The sequence below is a fragment of the Pseudonaja textilis genome, chromosome 1 (assembly GCF_049901715.1).
Source record: "Pseudonaja textilis isolate UNSWEBS1 chromosome 1, rPseTex1.2, whole genome shotgun sequence".
NCBI classification, from domain to species: domain Eukaryota; kingdom Metazoa; phylum Chordata; class Lepidosauria; order Squamata; family Elapidae; genus Pseudonaja; species Pseudonaja textilis.
Genome location: NC_141990.1, coordinates 117,941,011 through 117,968,933, shown reverse-complemented (window position 1 = coordinate 117,968,933; position 27,923 = coordinate 117,941,011). Strand labels below are relative to the sequence as shown.

The 27,923-nt window shown below is 37.2% G+C and overlaps 1 protein-coding gene across 3 annotated transcripts in view; it reads left to right on the top strand.

Moving 5' to 3' along the window:
* The window catches only part of ADGRB3 (adhesion G protein-coupled receptor B3), a 517,279-nt gene that overhangs the window by 371,460 nt on the left and 117,896 nt on the right, over positions 1-27,923 (top strand). For all 3 annotated transcript variants that reach the window (XM_087915807.1, XM_087915799.1, XM_026695170.2), the window contains 3 exons: positions 10,260-10,386; positions 11,930-12,033; positions 15,341-15,443. In XM_087915807.1, the coding sequence (XP_087771933.1) occupies positions 10,260-10,386; positions 11,930-12,033; positions 15,341-15,443 (334 nt within the window). The remainder of the gene's footprint in view (positions 1-10,259; positions 10,387-11,929; positions 12,034-15,340; positions 15,444-27,923) is intronic.

Sequence of the window (27,923 nt, the reverse complement as noted above, 5' to 3'; positions counted from 1 at the left end):
TTGGATCACCCCCTAAAATTGGATCACTTAACATTTGTGTCATGTTTACAGAAGATACTCCCCAAAATAGCCATTAACAATAAAGTTGGTTTTGGATGCCATATATATTGGAATGAATTATACATAAATCTAATTTTTAATTGCTAGTAATTTTGGACACAGGAAATAATAATTTTGTGGAAAATTGAAAGTATCCTAGATCAGTTTCTTAACCTTTTTGCTTTCAAGAACTCTTCCCACTTTTTTAAATTATGAAGGAGCACAAAATAACTTGTCTTTCTATGGGTTAAGTTTATCTATATTTATTTATTAAAATTGGAAATGACACATTTATTGAATCAAATAAAAATAGAAATATTAAACCCATTAGATATTAATATAAGTATTTTTTCATACATGTGTATGTTTCTAACAAATAAAAAGTAATAATGAAAAGACTGTTATTCTTTTAAATTTTTGCAAGTATCTTCAATATCTGCAAAATAATTTTGATTCTGCAGACTCCTAACAGGGTCTTATGGGACCCTCACATTAGGAAACACTGGCCTAGGTAAAACATATATTAAAACATAAAACATATGAAATGAAACCATCTCATCATCATTTAGCAAATAATGTTTAGGGACTACAGGAAGCATTACAACTTAATTTGATAGGTATTGAATGCCAATTTTCACTCTTCTTGATATACATTCACAAACTTGTGATGACTATTTTTTTAATAGGGATTTTTTTGGTTATTTAAGCCATAGGTTCCCTCACATCTGACCATGGATATTTTTAAATTCCCCTCCAATGTAGATGTAAAAGCTGAAATAATACAAGGATAGTAATTAAGAAATGGTTGCCAACTGGAAGATTTCAATGAAAGACAGATATGGAGAGAAGAGAGATTAATTTGGGTAGATTATAATGTTAAAAAGCAGGCCTTAGCGAATAGAAAGCATAGACTCACTCTCCACATGAGAGTGGAGTGGAGAGGGACAAATCCAGAGTGGGAAATACTACTCATTTAATACCAACTCAAGGTTGGAAAACTTATAGCAGGATCTTGACTGGCCAGGTGTTACTACTATGACACTGAAATAAATAACACTTTTTTAAAATTTATGGTACACAGTGATTACTTCTGAGTGGTACCATCTTAGTGGGTTAAAAGTTGGTTATAGCCAAGATATACATTTATTTTATAAAAGTAATATTTAAGGGTGATTTTTATTAAATCAAGAAAAAAACCTGTGTCCCTCTCTAGATAGATGATTGATGACAGGTAGATAGATAGATAGATAGATAGATAGATAGATAGATAGATAGATAGATAGATAGATTATAGATAATGATAGATAGATATCATTGCAGACTTCCAGTCCAGCAGAAGTCAGTCTGTCTGTCTGTCTGTCTGTCTGTCTGTCTATCTATCTATCTATCTATCTATCTATCTATCTATCTATCTATCTATCTATCTAGAGATACACACATAGACATATACTCTGGGAGAGGGAAATATTTATCTTTTAATCAATATGTTAAACAGCCCAGAGACCAAAATGGAATTCTGTGATTAATTATTTCACACTTCCTTTCAGCTTGATATGGGGTCATTGACATGCACTCATGAGGTATTTTTTTTAACCAGTACTGTATCATCAAATGACAGCATTGTGTAGACTACCCTTTACCATAATCTCAACTATGATCTCATGGGGAGGCTGTCAAATGCTACAGTGAAGCCAAGGTATACTATGTCCAATATATTATAATGGTCAGCTAAACTGGACAGTCTCATAAGAGATATGACAGTCTTTGATATGATAAGCTAGTGTAACACTGTTGTTTCTTTAAATATGGAATCCACATTGGTCTTCTGTTCACAAGCATCCACAACATATGGAAGACTGTCCGTCTACAAGCTGCATTGTTTAAAAAAAGGCCATAGCACATGTAAGAATGGGCTTTATCTTCTAAACACGCTGGGGTGCAATTACTCAGATAATTAGATCCTGGAACCAGGAGTGTTTAGAGTAAAGGCAAAACATATCAACTCAACAACAAATAAAACTCACACCCTTACACCCCATATTGGTGGAGGTTTCACCAGAGAAGAATAATGCAGCAATTAGTGTATAATATGTGATAAGTTCATTTCTACATGAATAGTTTTTGAGGTATATCCTGGCACATCCTTATTAATCATTATTTTTGCTGCTGTTAGGATGTCATGTACATCATATATTTCAATAAGAGCTAAGAATCATGGATGGGTGTGCTCTGCCCTGTTATTTCGCACAACATCATACGAGGCAAGGTTGGAGAAATGTTGCTGCCAGTGCATCTTGAATGGTTGGACCATGATTCTGTGATCTGCTTTGGCGCAGCTATCTCTTCTGCGTGATTCTTCTGATATAAATACTCTGAAGTAATATTTAATGCACCAGGTCTCACCGCAATCTAAAATGGCTGCACCAAATGGAGTTGAATGATTGTTCCAATTGTGGTCTTAGCACAACAGGGGAGAACATAGCCAGCAGGTGAACTAAATAAATTAAAACAAATGTAACAGTTGATGAAAGGGTGAGGCTGAATGACTCTTCAGTATTGGAATTTTGTAGCGGGGGAATACACAGACACTGAGGATATAAACCATTGCATTTTAAATAAAAGTTCAGTGTTCACAAAATTGAAGGCGTTTTTAATGCCACTGAAGCCCCAAGCAATTATAATTACACAAAATAGATGTCTACTTGTATAGGTTCATGCTATAGTTGCAGCAACAAGGAAGGAGCACATTTCTATGGAATGTGTTTCTTAATAGATTCATATCAGATTGTATTATTACTAAACTATACATTGATATATTATTGATTCATATAATATATATTAATAGATTTATACTATTATATACCATATTATATTATTGGCTTTATTATGGATGCTACCATATTATTATTGGCACATGACAAGAATGTTGTACTGTCAAATTCCTAAAACAATTGACTAGAAATTGCAATAGCGCTTAGACTTATATATCACTTCACAGCGCTTTACAGTCCTCTGTAAGCAATTTACAGAGTCAGCATATTGTCCCCAACAATTTAGGTCATTTTACCCACCTCAGAAGGATGGAAGGCTGAGTCAACCTTGAGCCTGCTGATTGTAGGCAGTCAGCAGAAGTAGCCTGTAGTACTGCACTCTAACCCCTGCACCACCACAGCTCATAGGATTAGGATAAGCACCCTATAGCACATGCATAGGTCCACAGCATTGGTTTCCCATCTAATAGTGGGGACCTGCATTCATCCCAAAAGAAATAAATTCAATAAAACTGAGATCCTGGAAAGAAAAACAGAGAATGGTTGGAAACTCCTGAGGGTTTGGCCTGGAGAAGAGCAGATTGCAGGGAGATGTGACAGCTGTATTCAAATATCCAAAGGGCTGACATGTATAATACTAGGAAAACCTTTTCAGCTATTCCAAAGGCAGGACAAGAAATAATGGGTTTAAATTGCAAGGATATAGATGTTGGTTGAACTCAGGAAACATTTTCTAATAGCAGCAGCAATTCAGCCACGGAACAGGCTGCCTTGGCAGGAGATGGTGAGAGGGAAGGAGGGAGGGAGGGAGGGAGGGAGGTCTCCTCCAATGCAGGTGTTTCATCAGAGGCTGGATGATTATTTTCAGAGGATGCTATAGTCACAGATTCTTGAACTGGAAAGGGAGTTAGACTAGATGATCTTGAAGCCCTTTCCAGTTGTCATCTTTTATGATTCTGTAAAGATGATACGGAACAGCTAAATATGTAAATGATGACCTGAAGATGACTCGGAATAAGTTCCAAATATACGCACTGTATTATGGAAATTGGGATACACAACTACAATTACAGTATGTGTAAAACTGTAAGTCTACTCTATCCAAAAATAAATTGGCAAAACAGGGCACTTTGATTATTTTTCAGAATCCTTGTTTAGAGTTCTGGCTTTTTTGAGACTCGTTAAAGTTCATTCATAGTAAAAGGGCAGGTTCCAATGGAGCTGAGCTATGTAAACTTTATCCTAAAGCATAAACAGCATAAAGAGAATCCAAACAAATTTATTCTGGCTGAGATTTGAGCCACTATTCTGAAACTGGTCAAATACATTTCTCTGAACCATCTATGCTTTAAAACAGAAAACAAAGCAAAACAAAATCTGGGTAGAGCCCAGAATTTAATATCGATAGATGTGAGTGACTTTTAAAAATCAATATAATCTTAGCAGCAAAAAGGGAAAAAGATTACCCAGGAAGAACACTCCTAGAGCAACCTCCTCCAATTTATTCTCATAACATGGTTTTAGAATTCCCTTATATCGGCAAAGTGTTCCCCCATATTGGCCTAGGATGATAGAATATATCTAACCTAAGAGATGTTGGGACTATCATCTTGTGAAGGCTTCATTACATAATAAAGCTAACAGGTAAATAGCTAATCATTTCTTCATTGTATTTCCCTGGTATTGCTTTAGCAATTAAATATTATTTCCAGAGTTAACTCCCACATTCCAGATAAACAAAAGCTTTGCTGTGTACAAAGAGGAAACATGTGCTTCTATTCAGAACACCATTTGTATTGTGTTACATCTCTGGAAAACAACTAATTAGACAATCAATACTTTGTCATCCGGCGAGATGCAAAATTATCAAGGCGACTGGGCTCCATGTAAGCATATAATGGGCAACAGCACTTCCTTCCTTGTAGCAGTTGTGAGCATCAGCTGAGAGCATTAAAGAGGAGCCACTGCCACTGAATTTGTGATCAGAGTGACACCCTTGGATCTGTATATGAAGGTTCCAAAAGAAAGGAAGGATAGTAGTCTTTGTGAGAGATAGGAAAACATTGTAAGGGCTGAACCATCTAATATCTTGAACGCTTAGAATAAGATTTCTATACAAGCTAAGAAATAAATTGCCTCCGTTAGATAAACTAGGACTTATGAAGATCTGCTGAAATGCTACTACAAAGCAATAATTGTGGCATTCCACAATATTCTTTTGGAATATCCCAAGATTCTTTTGGAAAAATTCCACACGTAACTTGTATGTAAGGTTTCTTGTAAGTTGCCCAATTCTCAACAGCCCTGGGCAGCTTGCAACAATAAAAGAAATTACAAAAACATACGAAAATTGACAAGAGCGATGAAGTGAGGGGCTTCTTGCTTCCCCACTAAAGACCTGCATGGAACATATATACAGACTGACTTTTAAGGAACTATCTAGCTATCCCAAAAGACAACTATTTCATTAGTAGCCACAGGGCTAAAGTAACCGTGCACACATGTGTCAAAAATGGCAAAACAAGGGAAATGGAATCATCATACAAGCCCCACCTCTTCATACATGCATGTACTGTAGTGTAGTGCCTATATAAAAGAGGCAGACCCTAAGTGATCATGCTTATCTTCTGTTTTTGATGTGCTATCCCAGATGCTGCTAACTTCCAGCATATCTTTTGTCTTCCCAAAAGGCTCATTATACAATTCCCAGAATTACTAGCCATTGTGGCCATTGCTTTGGAATTCTGGGAGTTCTAATCCCAATAAATTTGGAGAGCATTAGGTAGAGAAACATTGGCTTGTAATGTTTTTAAAAAAAAATATCTACTTGATTGACTAATATAAAGAAGCAAAAAGTCATAGACACAGAAATTACAAGATACACTTGGGTTAAATGAATCACATATATCCCATTTACTCCAGATTTGTTTTCATTTTTTAAATTTATATATTATTTAGTCTATTTATAAATGTAGACAGATCATTTGGAAAATATATAGAATTTAAGGAGGATAATTAAAAAGTTGTTCTGAATACATACTCAAAAATATATTTTGTGAACACTGAAATTGCGTGATAAATTTAACTAGTCATGTTATTATGCAAACTTAATTATTCTCTTTGGCTTGGCTCCAGAGTCAGTCTTCTGTGAACAAGAATGTTTCTTTCATCCACAGAAAATTTCCTAGCCAATAGAACTTTTCTGCTGATAGGACAAGGAAGGAAGTAATCTTCATTGTTTCCTAACCTCTATAGTCCCCTATCTGTGCTCCGACACTGAACATATAATTTGGAAGGTTGAATACTCTTCAGAGCAATGTTGAAAGAAAACTGAAGGTTGTAGAGGGAGCAAAGATCTGGTAATTATTGCTCCCTCTGATCATGGTTAGGGCAGCATTCAAACCTGGGGGTGATTTCACCAGTTTAGTAAGGGTCTGGATCCTTATTTTATCTGTGTTCTAGGCTTTGCAGTGGTTTTGCTTGAGTGTAAGAGGTAAAGTTTTTATACATTTCTCCAAATCTGTCCATTTCTTCAAATTCATTTATATGAATGGTTGGAAGTCTCCATACTTCCAAGCATAGGTTGTATGCCCTTACTCCCTTTGCACTTGTATATTCCTTTTTAGACCTTCAGTTATTGAATGGGCCTTAGACTGGAGCCAAAGTAAAGTAAGATTTATTCCACTCAATTAAGGAGACCTTTTTACTCTGTCCCTTCTGATAACCATTCCCAGAATTAGGTGGTGAAACTAATGAAGTAGGATAAAAAGCACCTGTGTAAATGCAAAGGATAGCACCATCCTTCATTTTCTAATTGAACTGTTGTTTTTGTTGTTGTTATAGTTCCTTGATATATTGGGTGCTTCCCATCATCAAATGGAAAGTGTCTTGTGTGGAAATATGACTTAAACCTTAGAAATAATCCTTTTCAGTATTAGCTTTTTGGAAAGAAGACTATAGTTTATCAAAAATACAGATGGATTCAGGCAACAATAGGTGGCATAGTTTTCCAGGAGCTGCTGCTGCTTCTTCTGTGCATTCTAAGCAAATTTAATTTAGGGGAGTAATACTTAGGGGAATAGCAGTCATGCACAGCTAAGATGAATTTTTAATTAAATTATATAAGGAAAAAAATTGACTTGAAAATAAAAGTATTTTTTGAAACAAAAATCCTCTGTTAATCTATTGAAATTATAGTTGTGTACAACTTTCGGTCTTGTCCTTTTTTTTTGTAATACATTTTTTGAGGTATCCTAATTTCTCTCATCCTCCACATGTACAATGCAGTGGTCAAATCAGGAGCAAAAATTATTTTGGATCATTTCATGGTTTGCTTGTAATCTTAATGGATTATTTTAGGCAAGCCTAGTTTATACAGAAGCAGTACTATAATGCTTCATATATAGTACTAAGTGTAGCATTCCATTTAAATAAAGGAAGATCATTTAAATAAATGGAATGACATGGTTGGCTTCCAAGTTTCATCATTAATGCATCAAAGTCATACAACAAATTGATTGCTTTGATTGCATTTCCATGTCTTTCTCAAGGCCCTTGAAATTTACATAGGAACTAGCTGCATATATTACAGGCAACCTATACATTATGAGAGATATATGTGAACCAACTATAGCAAAAATGGTTTTGGAAGAGAAAGCCATGCCACAAAAACACATATAAATTAGACCTTTTGCTAAGTTGGAAGCCCAATAACAATTTAACCAATAGATTTTATTAGATTCTGCAGTCAGGGCTCCTTCTCTTCCTGTTTTCCCTTGGTTACCAAACAAATTATTACTATCACTGGACAGAGTGGTGGAATTGGTGTCCAAAGCAGTACAATGGAGATAACAAGACTACAAAAATTCAGGTTATATAAACAGACCTTTGTACATCCCCTAAAGAGTGTCATAAATTGTGACTGATGATATTAAATAACTTTTTAGATTTCTATCTATTCATCCAAGCTAGTTTGTTCCCATACAATTCATAGTTTCCTAGTTTCTAGTGCAGATTTTAAGCATCAAACTGATGTTCTAGAAATTATCTAATCTCAATAAGATGGACCTGAGTATGCATTATGGACGATATGGTTTTAAGTAAATCAAACCTTGTATTTTCTTCCTTCTTCTCTACTAGCTGAGGTTTATGGTCTAATTCACAGTAGATTGAGTTTGAATTTTAAATATGATGGCAATCATATTTAAAATCTCTCCCAACTCTAACTATCATATCTTGAAACGAGTAGCCTTCAACCAAATATTCAGACTGTGGCCCAGTACTTTCCGTGCTTAGTCCAGCCCTACTAAGTACCCCTCTGAATTGAACTGAACTAAAAACTGAACATTGTTTTTATGTGTTAAACCATATCAATTTCCCTTAAACTAGCATGTTCTTGAATATTTAACCATCTCTGATAAATGTATTTCATTTGTGCTTGAACAGCACAAGACAAAGTAAAACAATATCCAGGAGGACAAATACAACGGATGTGTGCAGTTCATCCATGGCAGATACATTTAGTGGCAGTTTCCAAGTTTTCAATAAATAGTATTGTTTTATAGTTATATGACATCTAGGGCCAAGCTTTATTTTACGGGCTGGTCTTGAAAGTATTTATAATGCCAAAGGATGAACCCGCAGGGCACTGAAGAGTATAGTTGGTGCACAGTGGGCTGGGATGATGTACCTTTCAAAGAAAAGAGAACTAGTGCATGAGGATTGCTGTTTTACAATAATGCCTGTGAAATAAGAGGGAAATCCAGAGCAGGTGGTTCAAAGGCAGAGCGAAGAGGGTGGTGTTTGAAGGCAAAAGCTTTCACTCCTCCACTCCAGCTTCTCTTTATTTTAAGGACCTTGGGGAGGGAAAGTAAGAGAGTTTGCTGTCCTGGCAGAGTCCTCCCACTAGTGCATAAGCAGAAGCTAAGGCAATATGTGAATAGCTGCATACGAAGCTTGGCAATGAACCTGAGGTGGGCTAGATTATTTATGCAGAGGGAAGCAAGGGAAACGGAAAATATCCCATTTTAATATGCAGCACATACAATCAGTGATCGCAGTTTTGAGTTCTTTCAAAGCCCCTCACCCCCACACCCCCCAAATGCCTTTAATTCACACGAAGGCAAGATTAATATCTTGCTCGCCCCCTCTCTCTCTTCGCTACCCCACCCCCACTCCTGCCTCGTTCTTTTTCTCCGCACAAGGAAAACGTGGGTTGGCACCATTTTATTATTCTTCCGGGAAAGATTTTAGCAGGAGCTTTTGTCTTTCTACCGGGCTAATCTAATCAAGGATAGGTGATGGTTTGTAAAAAGCAAAACCCAAAAGGTTGTCTGTGGGGGCTGGCGGAGGGTGGGTGGGGAGAGCAAAAGATCCCTTCATACTTCCAACCAGCCCTCTCCCCCCACCCCACCCACTCCTCGAATACCCCTGGAACTGTGAGGGGAGGGAGGGGAAAGGATGCAATCGAGTTGGACAGGGGGAAGTCTGGAGGGCGACCAGGTGCCTCTTTGAAGATGTGGTGCCCTGCTGAAATCCACTCCACAGCTAGAGGCGCGGCCAAAAAGAAAAAAAAAAAAGAGGGAAGAGTTGGAGGAGGAATGCTGTTGCCGGTTTCCAGGGTGAAATCCTCAGGTTTGAACGTTAAAACCCAACCGGAGCAGAATCTCTACCTTAACAGCAAGCAGGAGCAGAGAGCGTAGCCGAGCAGCAGAGGAAGACCTAAAGAATCGGCCAATCTCAAATCAGTCTTAATCAGGCAGATATCTCGCGGCCATCCGCATTTAAATTGCACACGCGTCCACGAGAGAGAGAGAGAGAGAGAAAGAGAAAGGTTGTAGCCTCACATAAGCGTGAAGCCAGGCAGCGATGGTATGCACTGGGGGCGGGGGGGGAGAGAGACGGGGGGGTTGGGAAACGCCACAAGAGGCTTTTGTTTGAGTCCCCCCGCGATGAGTTTTTGCAGTGCTCCGAGCAGTTAAGGAAAAGCGGCGGGCGGCGGGGAAAAGCTTCCGTTTCTCTGGCTGGCAGAAAGAACTCTGAAGCTGGACGTGGTTTCAGCACCAAGAGCTTTGGACAGCTCACTGCGTTCGGCAGAGCTGCCTGCTTGCCTTCTACCCCACACCCTCCACGCCGCCTCTATTCCTCCCCCCACCCATCGCATTACTGTACAGCTGGAGATGCATCTAAATTAAGTCCTATTCAACAACAAGTAGATCTCTTCTGTCCGGGAACCCACACTAGACTCTGCTCTCAATTAAACTGCCTTTTCTTTTCACGGAATTGACTGCCCGCCGTAATTATCCCGGTTTTTTTTTCTCTCTCTCTCTCTCTTTCTTCCTCCTCCTTCTCCTCCTCCTCCTCCTCCTCTGCCTCTCTTCCTCCCTTCCTCCTTCCCTCCCTCTCCCTCCCTCCCTCCCTCTCTCTCTCTATCTCTCTCTCTTCTTGCAGGAACGACTCTTTGGGAACCTGGTCTACCCAGGGATGTAAAACTGTGCTTACCGATGCATCCCATACAAAATGCTTATGTGATCGTCTCTCTACCTTCGCCATTTTGGCTCAGCAACCTAGAGAAATAGTAAGTAACAAAGGAGGGGAGGGAAACTAAAAAAGAAATCCCTGAGTTTAATGGAAAGGCTGGGAGAATGTTTTAAATGCATTCCGGATTAATTCATGTGATATTTCAGTAAACCTGTATTCAGGAATTATACCACTGCTGCGGGTGAGAAAGAGATTGGATCTTCTCCCTCCGTATCTTACAGTTTATGGAAATGAATTACAGATTTTTGCCACATAAAAAAAACTACTGTCAATTTCAGATGTCAAGCAGGTCCTATGTGTAAAGAGGAAACTTAGCAGCTGTAATCAATTACATTTAAGAATAAATTAATGAAATAGGAATGAGCAAGATATTTCTGATCATTAGTGCCAGTAGAATAGGGAACCTAGCCACTCTCATTAAACAGATTGCAGCTGTGTGTTTTCAGTACAGGGAATATATATTATTTGTTGACATTTATGAGAGACAATTCTTTATACATGAAAGGAGAATAAAAATGTAAAATAACTAAAAATAATTATGTATGGATTTTTTTCTAAGCCCTGACTATTAAAATAGAATCTCAAATACCTGGAGAACCTAAGAGAAACAGTGTTAAGTGTACAGTCAGCAATAATCTTACCTGTAACCTAGAAGTGTCTGACTGAAATAAACTCAAAATCCATTTTAAGCAATATGTTTTATATTGCCTAGATGACACATCATATCTAGATAAAATGTAATTTAAACTGGAGCCTTTAGGCTTTTCAGCAGCATATTGCTAAATCAAGCAGGGTATCTCTGAAAACTTCTTGGCTTAATTGTTTAATTAGCCAATGACATACACATTTTTCAGTTAAAAAAACTGATAAAAGAAATAGAAGTGCGGGTATGTGTGAGTTATATTTGGTTGAATTTAAAAAAGGCTTTTCTTCCTCAAGGTCATTTATTCTTCAACTGTGAAAATATTAAACATAAGAAAAATTGTTTGTCTGATTTTCAATTACTCTATGTGTTTTTGTTAATTTCTCCCATAGGTGTTTCTTTTATCCATTTAAAGCCACAAGAAAAAAAATGTATGACTTTAAGGCAAAGTTATTGTACTGTCAAAAAGTTTGGTCATAAGTATTGGATAAGGAACTGGATAGCATTTGATCTGTCAAAATAAGCCAAATTATTTCTTCAGCTCATTGCTTTGGCTTTCAAGGAAAGATGTAATTCCAAAACGTGTTGCTGTTTTTCTAAAGCTAAGAAACTGTAATGGCAATAAATATCATGGCCTCCCATGAAACTGTTGATATCCCTAACCTTCTTGGAAAGAAATAAAATATTTCTTTATTTGATGAGTGAAATTGGTCCTATTCAAGGCCAACACAATAGGTATTAACTTGGTATTCTGAAATCCCAGTGGTTTAAAAGCATTACAGATTCAAACTGAGGCTAAAGTAGGGAGGAATGGCTGCTTACTGGTAATACCATTGATGTGAAACAGCTATGTACCAATTAGATTTCCAACATCTTTTTTTTTGCTGCAGTTATTAGAATATGGTTTCCTCAGATAGATATTTGTTATGATCCACAGATCATGGAATCATCTGGTGCTCCCTCAGTAACCCTAATAGTGGGCAGTGGCCTTTCATGCTTGGCTTTGATCACCTTAGCAGTTGTCTATGCAGCACTATGGAGGTATGTAATTGATAAGTGGCTTTGTAAAACCACAAAAGAAGCTTTTCTGCTCTAAATAAAAAGTATGCATCTCTTCTATAAGAGTTGCTAATTAGATATTGTAATATGCAAATGATTCTGTTTAAAAATGTTGTGTTTTGTTGTTAAGGTTGTCCTAGTCATGATTACATTTATATTTACCGACAAAATAAATTTAACACAAACATAGTTTGTCGCGAAAGCGACTGCCTACGGAGGCTCCTGGATTGGGGCTGAAAGGTGAAAGCGGAAGCAGTATGCTCTATCCCATATTTGGGTACACCAGGTTTCCCTGATAAAAAAGCACTCATGATTAAATATCTACTTGTTTCTTTAATGGCGTTAAGGACATCAATTCTAATTAAAAAAAAAATATTTGTGAGTGCTGAAATTGCAACGCACATTTAAATTTCCATTATATTCGAAGAATGTCCCTTTCACTTCTATGAAGATATATGTGTGCACTTCTATCCCTTTGGTTGAGAAGCCTAGATCCCTATGGAGCTCTAATTTGAGACCATCGTTCATTATGTTAAACAAAACATTGAGTGACAAGTACTCCTAGTACTTCAGCATTTCCACTAATGTAATCCTAGTTCCTGTTGATTCAGTGGCACAATAATGCTTATTGCATAACAGGCCCTCAGTAAGTTCTATCTTTGAACTACTGCATGTATTCAATGTTGTCTTAATACAATGCTCTGTGACTGCTCATGAATACACAAGTACAGAAACACAATCTGAAACAATCCATAGTGATTTCCACACACCAACAGCAATTGAGGGGGTTGAAGGTTTTGGGGGTTTTTTTGGTATAGATTTTCACTAATTGAATGCATCCTCAATTATCATCTGAGATTCAACTGATTGTATGTGCTATCCCTCAGATCACATTCACAGTGAAAGTAAGAGAAACACCCCAATTTGAGAGGGATGACCTTTTGCAATGTAGAAGAGGAAAAATGAAGTAACCATTGAATGGAAAAATGATACTGAATTACAGCATGTTTACAGATTATTCTTTCCCATGATATCTGAATAAATAGATGCTTCATCCAATTGATTCAGAAGAAACAGAACACTTCAGAACTAGTTTATTATTAATCACTAACATATATTCATGAAAGACACTGAGGAAATAAATAAATGAATACATCTACATATATTAAAATGTGTAGGTGAACACACTAAAATACAATGCTATCGGAAGTTAGATGTAGTAGGCATAATAGTTTTAGCTGGTGTAAACTGTAAGGGTAAAACACCATTCCTCCTGCGTCTTATTTTTTCGAAGTCATGGTCAGGGGCAATGGGGATGGCTTCTGTGGAGTTTTACAGTGTTTATGGTGGCTGTAACGTTGGATTATAAAAACTGTATGGTGTGTTTATGACTATGTCTTTGGCTCTGTTGAAATGAAAGTAATGTGAAACTAGGAATAGGGGTACATCAATAGAGTGACCAGAGGGAGGAAAGTAAGATAAAGCCACCCAGAGTCATTTAGTGAGATGGATGGTTACCAAAATTAAACAAATAAATAAAATAAAATAAAATCAGTAGAGCAAAATAATTGTCCACAGGGAAGAACCAGGGTACTTTCTATGTTCACTTGAAAAAGCATTATCCAGGTTCCTTTGAGATACAGAGGTAACCCATCAGGTCTATAATAAATTGATTTTATTTCATACTTCTGTAAAATTACTCATGGTGTTCTTCAGTAACCAGTTAGCAAAATTGCTTGTTCAGGAATAATTTGTATTTTTTTTTAAAAAACAAACAAACTTGTAAATCTGACATTTTGATTGAGTAAATCAAATCTAGTATAGTTCCTTGATAAAAACAAATTTTGTACCAGCTTTAAAATATACACAGTATGGTATAATCCAATATATTTTTTCAACATAAAAATGGATCAATCAAGTTTAATGCAGGATTTGCATAATTTGGACAAATAAGTCTATATACATTAACACAATATCCAATGTGCAGTATCAGGTATAAAATAAAGTTTACTGAATTAAGAAAATGAATTATATACTAAGTATATAAAGTATAATATTTTGGAGAAATTTAAATTGTTTAGTAATTTTCTACTTACTCCCTATGAAACTTACCATTTAGGAGCAAATATTTTAGTTCACAATATACATGAATGGAAATTTGCTCGTGCAAACTTTCCCCTTCTTCCCAATATAACTTTGGGAATATAACTTTTCACAACATAACCATTATCCTCAAACAGTTTGATATGAGGCGTATGGCTGTAGTAGAATATGGAGTTTGTGAAACAATCTATAAAGATATTAGTATAATTTTTGAGCCTGCAGTTACTCCAGACTCAGGTTTTGGAGATGACTTGAAACATCAATCCTCATCCCCCCAAAAAAATCATATCACGATTTGTAACTTATTTGAATAATTATCAGAGTACATATATAGAGTATATATTTATAAATATGTACAAAATATTATGAACTTTCTCTTAAATTGAATGACAAAGCCATGATTGTCCATCAAGTAAATGAGTTATTAATTTGCTAAAATTAAGTTGGTGCAAGATTTACTCTTTAGCAATGGAATGAATTATCTCATCTAATGTCTATATACTTTGTAAAACATAATTAAGCAGTACTTTAATTAGTGAAATGAATCTAGCCAAACCATGTTCCATTTTGAATCTGAATAATTAATTTCTATATAGCCATCAATTTAGCTTTGTTAATCATATGAACATCCACTCAGATATTCCTACTGCATTTTGGGGCATAATCCTCCAGTAATGTCCCCTGTATGTCATATGAGAATGGGAAAGGCATGAGTAAATTTATCATTCATACTTAATTCAATTCATAGTCATTTCTCTAGAGCATCTGTAAAAATAATTCCCCAGTGGACTGCAACCACTCAAACAGCTGCATCCTTTTGAAGTGGGTGGTGGAGTATCTACTAAATTCAGTATCAAAATAATTGCAAACTTCAGAATCTGCTGTATGTGTCACTAATTTCTTACTGTTATTGAAACATTCTTTGTTTCTGTGTTCCCAATGCTGCTATTAATTATTATTAGCTTGTACAATGCCAAGTAAAAGATGTTTAAATACTCATTTAAATGTTCACTTAAAAATTTAATTTCAACTATTGAAGTTATATTTATGCTTTAAATGGTTATTAAATACATAAAATGATCAGTATTGATGATTTGTTTTAATAAGAATTTGCTACATTGATATGGAAGACATTTTTAAAAAAAATCTTTTGTGTGTATGTATGTGTGTGTGTTTACTTGGACAGGTACATCAGATCTGAGAGGTCCATAATTTTAATTAATTTCTGCCTATCTATTATATCATCAAATATTCTCATATTGGTTGGACAAACACAGACACATAATAAGGTATGACTAAACTGCCTTTATATTTTAATTGCTTGCAATCTGTTTTCGTACAACTGAGTTCTTTTCAATTTTGGCAACAACAACAACTCCCCAAAAAAAGAAATTTGCAGAAATTGACAGTTATCTGGTGAAATATTAGGAAGTAGAAAAAAAGATTCAACATGTTTTGTTGAAAATCTTTTTCCTTTCCAAACCTCCATCTTCCTTCTGGATAATTGTGTTTTCAATAGCAAACATATGAATATTTCAAAGTTCAAAGATATGATGCATCAAAATCATATACGCTACCTCATTATGGTAGTTGTAATAGTGCAAAAATGTTTTTTTTGTCTTTTGTTAGCACACCAACATTCAATAAAGACAGATAAGTCTTAGAAAGTAAAATGTCCTTCACATCTAAGTGTACATATATATCTGGTGAATGTTAAAGCAAAGTAGATTAACTGTCATAAAAGGGATTGTTGGTATGTTCTTTGCCTGTGTTGTTCAGTTTCTTTCCTTTTATCTTAATGGTGTTTACTTAGTTTTGGTCCAAAAAAATAAGAGTGTTTTTTTTAATGAGACGCATCTCCCAAGTATAAATTCAGTTTTCTTGACCTGAAGCATAGCCATCCATTGACAACCCTGGTGTTCTGATTCTAAAGTCAACGCACAATAGTTTTACTTTAATAACATTTACTTTAATACATAAATATCATACAGAAGCATAAGCTTAGTTTCAACTATTTTTCTATTAGTTTATGGATCAGACTGAGATTAATGTTGTGTGAGATGTTCTAAGTAGTCTGAGTCAACAACAATAATTTGTACAAGTGTGAAATGAACTATTTGTGTAAATTCAGAGCTTAACCCAAACATAATCTCAAGAACTGTGTTTTTCTAATTCCTTTAAGTTTACAGTTTAAAAGACTCAAGGAAATTAGTATTTAAGGTTTCATGTGGACCTAATATGTGGACCCTGTAATCTATGACTTTCCAATTGTCAATTCTATGATTTATTGCTTATATTACTATTTCCAGCTGTTGAGAAACTACTTAGCTAAAGATTAGTTGTATAAAAAGAATAAAGATGATTTGTACTCTGTTCCTAAGAGCTGTTGCATTGTCAAAGACATAATTGGAGGAGCAATTAATTGGAGGAGCAATTAAAGCAAGCAAGTTGCACGGGTCCTGTTCTACAGTGCATGAGCCATAACAAATGTTTGGGATTTTACTGTCACTCCAAGTAAAGCTGAGGAGCTAAGATAAATGTTTTGACATTAGCTGCACTGTTGATCCCAATCTCTCCTTCTCTCAAAATAATTAACAATTTTAGGTATTTCTTTGTAACATTTACCTTCATGAATTTCATTACATCTTTCAAGTTTATATGCAGATGAGATGCTGTCCCAATTTATTATAATCAGTGGTAATTTCACCATTGGCTTATCACATTGTTCAAGGAAAGAAAATCAAATTCTTTCTGTTTTGATGATGCATTGGTGGATGCAGTAGAATTAAAGATCATTATTCTGTCTGGACCATTCCAATCCTTAATATTGCAGTATCTCAAATCACAGGATAGGCTTCTTAATTAAATTAGCACATGAAGAAGTATATGCAAATAACAGTACAAGGTAGAAGGAAGAAAGTTATGCAGCTCTCCAGCAATAATCTCTGTGAAAAAAGGATGTCTCCAAACTAACTTCATTTTATGAAAGTCCCTGCAAAGTGTGTTCCCTTTCACTGTTTGCCTAAATCAGTTAATCTACATGAATTCTGAAAAATGAATGCATGAATCAGGTCTTCCGAAGGGTGCTACCTTCATTTATCTAAAGGCTCAATCTTATATACATGCCAAACATTCACTTTGCTATGCATGTCATGTTGTTTCAAAGCAAAGATGAATACTGTATTGGATATGCGGTATATACTGTCTACTGTGGATCTTTCCCACCTATTAACTAGCAGAAAGAAATAGTCATGCATGTGTGAAAGTCACTGAATAGAGTTGGGCGAGGGGAGGATACTGTTGTGTCAAATACTGTATATTTCTTTTTAGAAAATATTTTAAATACTTGGTGGATTTTCTTCGCCCTTTCCTTCCCCATTCACCCACCACAAACTTATAAGTACTTTGTATGTCTAAAGGGTAGAATAAGGTTTTCTACCTAACGAGTCTTTATTCATTTATTAATTAGTAGCAAAATGCAATTTAAATCAGTGGTGCTTAATTCTGAGCTCATGTACTCTTATACTTGGTTTAACTTCATGCTTTCTGCATAATTTTATGCCAGATTTTCACATATAGCCATAATTCAGCTGTGTATTTAACTTTGGGAGAAGTTACCACTCCATTTAATGAAAATAAGTGTGTCTAACAGTTCAAAATGCAGAACTGAAACTAGATATGCACACATAGTTCTCCTACATGGTTTATTTGACTAAGCACTTCAGAATATTTAAATCTGGAATTAGGTTTATTCCTAAGCTTTGTGCAAAAGACATATGTCTAGACAAATATACGTTGAGTGTGTATTACACTAACAAAATCTTTATTCAGGATTACAGTTTAAGTGAGTTGTACTTTTATTCATAAGTGAATAGTAGAGTTGCACATTTTCCCTTTGTCTCTTTTAATAGCAATATTGGAAAGAGACATCTTGTTCTATTTTTCCTATTCAAGAAGAATGCCTTATTTTAGAACATCTTCTCCTAGAACAGGATTATGCAACTTCTAGTGGCTCAGAGGTCATGCCAGGCTTTGTGTAGCAGGTCAAGAGCTACATTTCAAACCTGGATGGATTTTAATATTGGTTTATTGTTTCAAGGTTTTCTTCATCTTCATCTTCATTGCATTGCATTCATTTATTCATCAAATGTATATAGCTGCCTATCTCAAAATAAGTGACTCTGAGCAATGTAGAACAAGGATAAAATACTTGTGTACTGTATAAAAATAATCATTATTGCTATTATAAACCTTAAAAACTCAACACGAGGAGAGAACAGATATTTAGGCTAAGAGCAGATGTTAATAATTATGAAGCCACCTCACTGTCTCACCAGAGATCATCAGTCTGATAAGACAACCAGTTTTTGAGAGACTTTTGGAAAATCAACAGAGATGGACCCAGCCTCATTCAAAGGGTGTGTGGAGTGGAAATATGCCATAAAGTACCATGGCAATAAAGGCCATCATCTGGAACTTGCCAAGTGTAGTTCCCAAGTTGACAGGACCATAGCAGGCATACATATGGCAAGGCAGGTAGATGTAACTGAAGACAGTTTCTAAAATAACCCACCTCCAGGCCCTGTAGGGCTTTAAAGGATAAAAACATGTGTTGTGGCCTGTCGGCCACTGACCACTCCAGCTGCCAAATCAGATGAGGAGGCAGAATGTGAGTTGAGGCCAGCATCAAGGCAATTGGAGAGCTCTGAGGGGGAAGAAGGAATAAAACTGTCAGAGATAGAAACAGAGGCAGAGCCTGGGCCATCCATTAGCTCCCAGATGGAGAGGCAATAGCCTCCAGGTTCTGAGGTGGCTGATGAGGAGGAGGAACAACTGGGTACGGTGCCTGATGCACGGATGTGCAGAAGGAAGAGAAGAGAGCAGCGGGAAGCTATGGGGCAGTACTTGGATGGAAGAATCACCATCACCGCTGCTAGCTAAGCCCCACCCTAGCTCTAGGAATAAAAGTCAGGGGATGAATAGGTGTGGCAGACAACTATTCATCTTACTGTCGGTCAGCCACTGATATTCTAAACTTCTGAATCCTGTCAGGAACTTTATCAGAATTCTTTCTTGGAAACTGCGATGCTGAGATTCAGGCGCTCCTTCTGAGCATATGTGTGTCTCTGCTGGCAGATAAGAGCGAGCACACCTTCCAGGACTTCCTTTGTGAGTGTGGGTGGAGAGAGAGAGAGACTCCTGGTGTGTTGGGACCATTTCAGGGGGGAAGGGAACACACTTTGCTTTCCACAGGCATTTAGAGATTTTGTTAGCCTGCTCTGTGTGTGTGTGTGTGTGCGTGCGTGCATGCATGCGTGTGTGTGTGTGTGTGTGTGTGAGAAGAGAGAGAGAGAGAGAGAGAGACTCTTTGCTGGGGCTGCTGGCACTCCTAATGAAGGGGATGTTTAGTTAAAAACAGTATGCTTGTCATGTTTGGGAGCCGGGTCAGAACAACCTTGAATTGATTAAAGAAACAGGCAGGTAACCAATGCAGTTCATAGAGCAGAAGTGTAATGTGTGTTCTACAAGGCACACACATAATTGCCTGCTGCATTGCATTTTGCCCAGTTGAAATTTTGGGATACTGTGCAAGAAAAGCCCCATGTACAGCCTATTATGATAGTCCAATCAGGTGACTAGGGCATGAGTAACTGTGAGCAGTGATCCTTGATCTAGGAACAAGGACAATGGACACAAAATACAAAGTTGTGGAAAGGACCTCCTAACCATGACTGTCACTGTTCTTTGGCCAGGAGTTATATGTCTAGGAAGAGCCCCCAGTCTGTGCATAGGGTCTGTTTGGGGTAGTGCTTCCCCCTCTGGAACCAACGATGGCATTGTCCTGGAACTGGTGGAGCCAAAAATTTAAAGCCATTCATTCTTGCCAGGCTTCAGCTGAAGACTACTGTTCTTCAACAAGGCTTAGCCATGGTGGCACATTGGTTAGAATGCAGTATTGCTGGCTGACTCTGCCCACAGTCAGGAGTTTGATCCTGACCAGATCAAGATTGATTTAGCCTTCCATCCTTCCGAGGTTGGTAAAATGAGGATCTAGATTGTTGCTGGACAATATGCTGACATTTATAAACCACTCAGAGTGCTGTAAAAGACTATGGGGCAATATATAAGTCTGAGGGCTATTGCTATTCATCCAGACCCTTGTAGTTTCCAGACACAGGGTAAGATGGTCACAGCTTCACTTAATCCACCAGGGTCAAAGATATATAATTGGGTACCATCAGTGTACCAATGACCGCCTCACCCCATACCGATGGATGAGCTCACCCAGCACATCATGTAGATGTTGAATAGGCACAGATCCCTGAACACTCCACACAATAGGGACCGAGAGCGGGTTCCCTCTTTGCCAATCACCATCATATGGATTGACCACAGAGAAAAGAGGTGAACTAGCAGAACACAGTGCTGCCCATTCCAGTAGGCATTAAAATTTATTATAGCAACTGATTTATATACTATCTAGCCAATGAATAAAGATACTTTAAAAAAAAAACTGTTTTAAAGTTAAGCTCGGTAATAAATAAGTTCAGTAAGAAGAATTTGTAGATTAAAATTTTATTTCAAGAAAGCAGTCAACATAGAAAGACTATAGGGTATACTCTGTACTTTTATCGTGGAAAAGGTGAGGGTAGAATTAATCATTACTTCTCGTTAATGGGCTTTATGATTATGTATCATAAAATTCCAAGGACTTAAAGGGACTGCACTTTTCCCTTATTAAATTATGGAAAATAGATTGGGATGTTTTTTATACCACTGAAGAAGCCTATGCTTGAATATGTATCAGGCTCTTACAAAACTCTTCTGATTTCTTCAAAACTGAAATATCTTTTAAAAGGGTAGGAACAAGCAATGTTTCCTATGGATGGCATACATTTATTTGTTTATTTATTAAACCACAGAGCCTATGAAAATAACACAGTTATATCTTCAGAAGAGCCCATAGAAAAACATAATTTCAGCCTCAGATATTGCTGGAATCCAGAAATAGCTCTCTAAAACTGCCATGCAAATTTTAGCAGTTTGAAATATTCGTTGCTTCTGAAAAATTTCCTGGACTCAGGCAAGTTATCTAGGGACAAAAACCTACGAAAGTAAATGCAATAAAAAACTAACAGTATGTGGTTTCACAAATGCATGGGGTTCCTTCCACAAACAGGTGGCATTTGCGCAACACCTGTGAAACATATGTTGGCATGGTGCTGCCTGGTATTTTCATCTACAAAAATCTTTAGCATAAGGCCAAATCCAGTATTGAGTGTTAAACACAGGAAAACCTTATGATAGAACTGAATTGGTTTACATCCATTAAAGTAAATTTAGGTTGGCAACTGACAAGTGACAACCCAAATCTATGTTGGTTCTGAGTGTATGGCAAAACTGAGCAATTCTGAATGGTATTATGGCTGACAGCGATTTATTTATCTTTTGCCAAAGTTATTGCTCGGTGCTGCAAACATATGCAGGCCATGAGCTTATGAGTGTCCCACTAGAGCTAGAGCCTCATCTCTCTATTTTATTCTTCTCTGCTGTTGAACATCTATCTCCACATACTACATTGGAAGCTGCACGTGATATTTGTAAAAAAAAAAAAAAAGTAAGTTTAAAACAATTAAAAAGTCACATAATGGTTTCCAAGTTGGCTTGTTGTCTCCTACTGTGCTACAAAGAATTGGGTTTTAGATTTTGCATTTTCTTACTTGCAGCTTGAAACCGTTAGGTTGCGCTCTAATTTTAGCGTACTGTATGATGAATATCCCTTTCCCTCTTCAAATTGGTGATTGGCATCAGTGTTTGGGGGTGGGCAGGTGCGGGAGGTACTATACATCAAATCATGACTTCATTTTAAACACAAAAAAATCAAAAAGGTATATAAAGAGACTAATTGAGATCAGCCTGAATAATTAGTGAAAATAATGAAAGATAGTATGTATGTATTCCCATTATCAGTACTCCAAAGTGAGCAAACATCACTTCTGAGTTATTCTTGAAGAGCAAGAAGATTATTTAAAGTAATTGCAAAAAAGCATCAAGGCAGAAGGCAGCTAAGGATCTTTCCTTATTGCCTAGTTTAGTCAATTGGTATGTCTTTTATGTTAAGTAGAGTTTGCATGACACATTATCCTTTGAGATACAGAGTCCTACTTCATCACCATACATGTAGAATGTTGTTGACATCTCTAAATAATGAGACTTTTGTAGTACTCTAATTAAGATTGCTGAAGGAGAAGAGATTCAGAAACTAAGTGCTAAATGGGTCATCCAGTTGATTCTTACAGAGGTTGCTAAAGTCAGAAAGCTAAAACAAGGTCCCCAGATAATTATTTCTAAAATGTTAACGCATATCAATGGAGGATTTGGAGCATATATTAGAGATCCAAGTCTGAGCTGATTAATTTAAGATATCAACTTCTGCACTCAGTTTCCTATACCTAATTCTGTCAGGGAAACATCCAGAATATCAAAAATACCTTACCTTGTCAGAGTGATGGCTCATCTGTTTCAGTATTATCTATATTAATTAGAAATGGTGCTCCAAATTTTCTTTTCGAAGTCTTTCCCAATTCTAGCTTAAGAGTGTTAGGGTTGAACTGGAATTGTCTGCCTGCAAAGCTCATGACTTGATACTGAGTTAGGACTTGTACCAGTATAACCGATACAAGTATAACTCTTCATGGAATTTAGTTGATCAGCCTACCATCACTTGAATACATTCTTGGGTATATACATAATTTTGTATTTATTTATTTATCTTGTTTATGTAGTTTAAAATTGGAGGTGGTGACCCTTTAAGAGCTGTATGCAATGAAATTTCATTTTTAATCTATGCCAACTAGTGTATATTCAAAGTGACAATAAAGTTATTCTACTCTACTCTACTCTTCTATCCTGTCTTATCCTATCTATCCTATTCTCCTTTTCAGTCAGTTACCCATGCTATTCTATTCTGTTCTCCTTCTCACCAAGATTTCCATTTTCTCTCTTCATTGCTCCCTGGAAATCTATAACTTTTGAGCACCCCCACTCCTCAGTGGGTGGTTGGGGATTTATTTTTAATCTTCTTATGTTGCTACAAAACCAGATTCCCTTCTGAGCTCTTTTGTGCTGAAGATTTGCTATTTTGCTTATTTATTGTGCATTTTACTTGTTGTTTTTGCTTCTCATTTGTTACCAACATAATGTTGTTTCATGATGTTATCTGTGGGTGTGGCTTAGTTTTCTTACCATGAATGTTTTGTTGTGTGCATGTTAATTTTTTTACTGAGGATGTTTCATTGAAATTTTAAGTGCTACAAAGTCTAGATCATGATTATCCAACTTTCTGGCTTGCTTAGGCCTCACTGAAGGAAGAGGAATTGTTTTGGGCCACATATAAAGTTTATAGTATAGTTAATATATATAAATAGCAAATTTCCTTTATTTTTTTACATTTTTTATTATATTGTGGGGGCATTGCTAGCTGCATTACTAGCTGTCCAAGGCCACATATGGGCACAGGCTACAGGTTGGACAAGCCTGGTCTAGATCATCTAGTGACATATATATTTAATAAATAATACTAATCATTGTAAGGACTGGTGCTCATATCTACATTTCAAAACTAAAGGAAACTATATCCAATATTAGCTACCATGGAAGCCTCTCCTGATGTGAGCCAAAGAAAGTCTTTGAAAACTATGTTTCAGTAATGAAAGTAAATAATTTCAGATCTTTATTGATTGGACTTGTGCTTGAGCCACTTCAATCTTATCCAGACTTGCTGTTTGGAAAATGGAATTTGCCAATGTGCATTTTCAGTTACCAGTTTTTAATTTCTTTTTCCTTCTGAAAATCATCCCCATGTCCTAGCACTGAAAGGCGATATCATAATAGGGCCCAGTTAAAGCAATTTCAAGCAATCTGTTGGTGAGTCAAGAAAATTATTCTTGGCATCCCATTCTTCCCTCCCACCTCACTCTCCAGCACTTCTCTACTTGGTCAGATTCCAGTTCAAATAACTGATACTACAAACGAGAAGCTGCTGCATAAACTCTCATCCTATGAATTGTCCTCTCTTATAAGGATTCTTCAAGGAGATAATTCGTAATTCTAATAATATTACCACATACTTCATCTTCCCATGGATCCAGAATTCAAGGTGTTGTCACTGAAAACATTCAGAGGGGATCAGATAGGGAAAAGTAGCAATCATTATTACTTCTTTCATGTCTGCATATAATAAAGACAAAATAGATAGTTTTGGTTATTATTTGGTTAATCTTTTTAGAGATATGGTAACTAAGGAAGAAACAAGACAATATAGAAACTGATGCTTAACAAGAATCTGCACTAGCTTCAGTTGTGTGTTATCGGTTCAGTTTTATTTATACAGAAGCATACACTCAGTCAATATTTGATGGTGAATAATAATATCAACAACAAACTGGTCCTGAAAATGAATTGAAAGGACAGATTCTTAAAAGCTTGTCTCAATAGAAATAAGAATGGTTGGGGTGACAAACTCCAATTTATTGGAGTGCACAGAATACATTTAAAAAAGAAGAAGAAAGCATACGGTGGAACTTGTCTGTCGGTTCCCTATAGCTTAATTACCAATGAATGTCCTTATAGGACACAAATAGCAATGTAGGCCTGTGGCTGGAACCTGGCCTCTTAAACACTAAACAGGAGGAGGACGGGGAGGGGAGGAGAAGGAGGGGAGGAGGAGAGGAGGAGGAGGAAGAGGAGGGGGAGAGATTGCAGGGAAGGCTTCTGGGAGATATAGTCTCCAGCAGAGGCAATGAAATCAAAGTGCAGGGGAGCAGAACTATACAGCTCAGCAGCTCAGAGGGAAAAAGGAAGAAGCAGCATCTGGAAGAGGGACTGGAAAAAGACAGGAAAGGAAGGACTAACGGGGGGAGAAAGTCAGTGTCATTTTGAGAGGCAACTGCTGTGGCATTCTGGGCTGTGGATGCTACCATTAAAAGAGGGCATATCCAGGGGTGGGATTCTACCGGTTCTGTCCGGCTCTACAGAACCGATAGCTCTGAAGAGCAGCAGACACAGAACCGGTTCTGTGTCTGCTGCTGTTTTGGTCCACCCACCCGGGGTCTTACCTGTCCTTTATTTGCTGCTTTTTCAACCACAGCTGCTTTGCGCGACACAGCTGCAGTTGAGAAAGCAGGAAAAAAGGGCTTTTCCAACCGCTGCACGCCCACACGCAGAGCTGCTCAGTTGTCCTGGCAGCTCAGCAGGTCGTAAATTGCACTCGTGCGACTCACGCATGCGCGCGCGATGCAGAGCAACAGAACTAATAGTTATACTGGTCGGATCCCATCCGTGGGCATAATCCTAACCAAGTTTCTGAAGACTAGCTCTGAATATCATAAAATGCAAATTTATCATTATAAGTTTGAGTTTCATTTTTACTATCTGACTGCCCTTACTTGTGTGCTCCTACATATCTTGTGAAGATCTACGGAGTTTCACTGCTGATGAAACAAGTCAAGTCTGTCCATGTTCTACTGTTTACAAAAAAAATCAGTGTTGTTTTATGTTTCATAAGATTATTTTCTTAGACAGCTGACCTTATCATCATCAAGTGATTAATGATATAATGGGTACATTAGTAAATTAATTATGTGGCATAATATTACTTCTTTCTAATAAATATTTGGATTCCTTTTTAAATATTCAGATTGATTGAATCCTGAATCATGCTACCATTATATATTTCAGATCTTAAATATTAAAGATGAGTTCTTTCTATTTAATCCTATAGAAGTTTGGTGCTCAATATATATCCATAGGACCAAGTATAACCCTATTGACAATTATGCATCAATGGCAGAGTGGCGGCAATTCTCAGGCATTTCATTGCTAGGCACTCTGGACTCCAAAGAGACTGTGATATCCCTTGCAGCAATTTTAATGTCTGCATTTGTGTAGGAACAGTAGCTGAAAATTATTTCTAAATACTTGATAATGGAATTGTCACACGGAAGATGATATGTGGTCAGTCTAGGGCATTTTTAAGTCTTAAGAGTGGCCAGTTGCTTTCAGGAAAATTGGCAGCAAGTGCTTCTGAGAAAAATTTGTCTGTTGTTGCAGTTTGTGTTTCAAGGCAGGCTTCAGTAAGTTAAATTTAATTAGACGTTTTGAATATAAAAATAATTCTATATTCTCCCTGGTCTGCTCTCTTCCACATCACATTTTGCTCTTTTTTAAAAAATTGTTTAAGAAAAGGCAGTGAAGCTGCATCCTTGTGGAAAGTGTAGTAACATATTGGTAATATTATATAATTGTATCTGTTTTGCCTATGCGGGCAAGTGATGGGGGGAATCTTTCTCAGTAAAATGCCTTTAACTCATTGGAGAAGTCAATTGTGGCCAGCGCTAGTAGTTGCAGCAACGAAGTGTTTCCTATTTGCTAAGAAAGAGGCTGTCCAGTCAGAGTTGGTGAGGGGCTGGGAAACAAGAGAGGTTCTTAGCTCTTGGCCTGGAAAAACAAAGGCATCCTATTTCTCTTGCTTTCTCTCTTTGATGCTTTTTGCCTGGAACCAAGTTAGCAGAGGGAGACAAATGGGATTAAGTGCTGCCAAGCCATAAAACAGGAGCCTACTCTCTCTTGGATCTTCCTCAAAAGCTCTCCCAACTGGCCTCCCTGCATGCAATGCAACTGCAGCTCTAGGCAGTTTTGGCCTTGGTGCCTTCTCCCCTGCAATCAGAGCCCAGCCATTGTGACAGCATCTTTCTCCAGTGCTCTTCCCTGCCCTGTCTCACCTCCCTCCATGGACAGAGTGTATGACGGAGTACTATCAAACTATTTGGTTTTTTTTTTTAAAAAAAAAAACAAAGCTCTGGTAATCTCCAAGGGAGTCTTTTAGCAAGAGACTCCTACAGACACTTTTAAAGATGTCAGTCAGCTGATCCAGCAGAAAGTGTATAGAACACCTCCTTTTCTTCCTCCCCCTCTCTTTTTTGTCATCCTTTTTTTGGACACATCTATCCTTTCCCTACAGGAATGGTTCTGCACTCACTTTCTGAAATGAAGCTGCAGATCCATCATTTGTCTAATCTATCCTGGCATCACTGATACCTTTGGCTATCAGGCAGAGAAAGCATCTCTATCATCTGAACTTTTAAAAGGAAGATGTGAGTCTTTCTCCCTTCAAAGCCAAGCTTCCCCTGTATAAAGAATGATGTGCTACCCTAGACTAATGTGATGTAATACCCTGTTTCCCCAAAAAATATGACCAACCCTGAAAGTAAGTCCTAGCTTGATTTTTACACATGTGCCCAATATAAGCCCTATCCCTTTAAATAAGCCCTAATTAAGATCCAGCCCACTCCAGAGTGCACAGGTAAAAATTAAGTGAGATGGGGGGGGTGGAGCTGCCCTACTACTTACTTTTGGACAGTTGTAGTCAGGCTGTCAGGGCTCCAACAAATCCATCCTCATTCAAATCAAAAGTCTCTAGCTGCATCTCAGAGAAAAGTAAATTGATTTATTAGGAGTGGCCATGTTGGCGTAAGCTGGATGCAGCTGATACTAAATTACATCATACATTTCCCCCTTGATCCTGGTCTTTCCCTCACCCCCTGGATGTGACTTCTCCAATGGGACACATCCATCTCCAAGAGTCATCCATCATGCTCTTCAATAACCTTCTTATGCTCTGGCAACTTTGGGCTACCGGGGTGATTATCTAGGCATTTAAGGAATGCCTTATTTTCCCCCACACCCTTTTTCTGACAGCTAAAAGGACC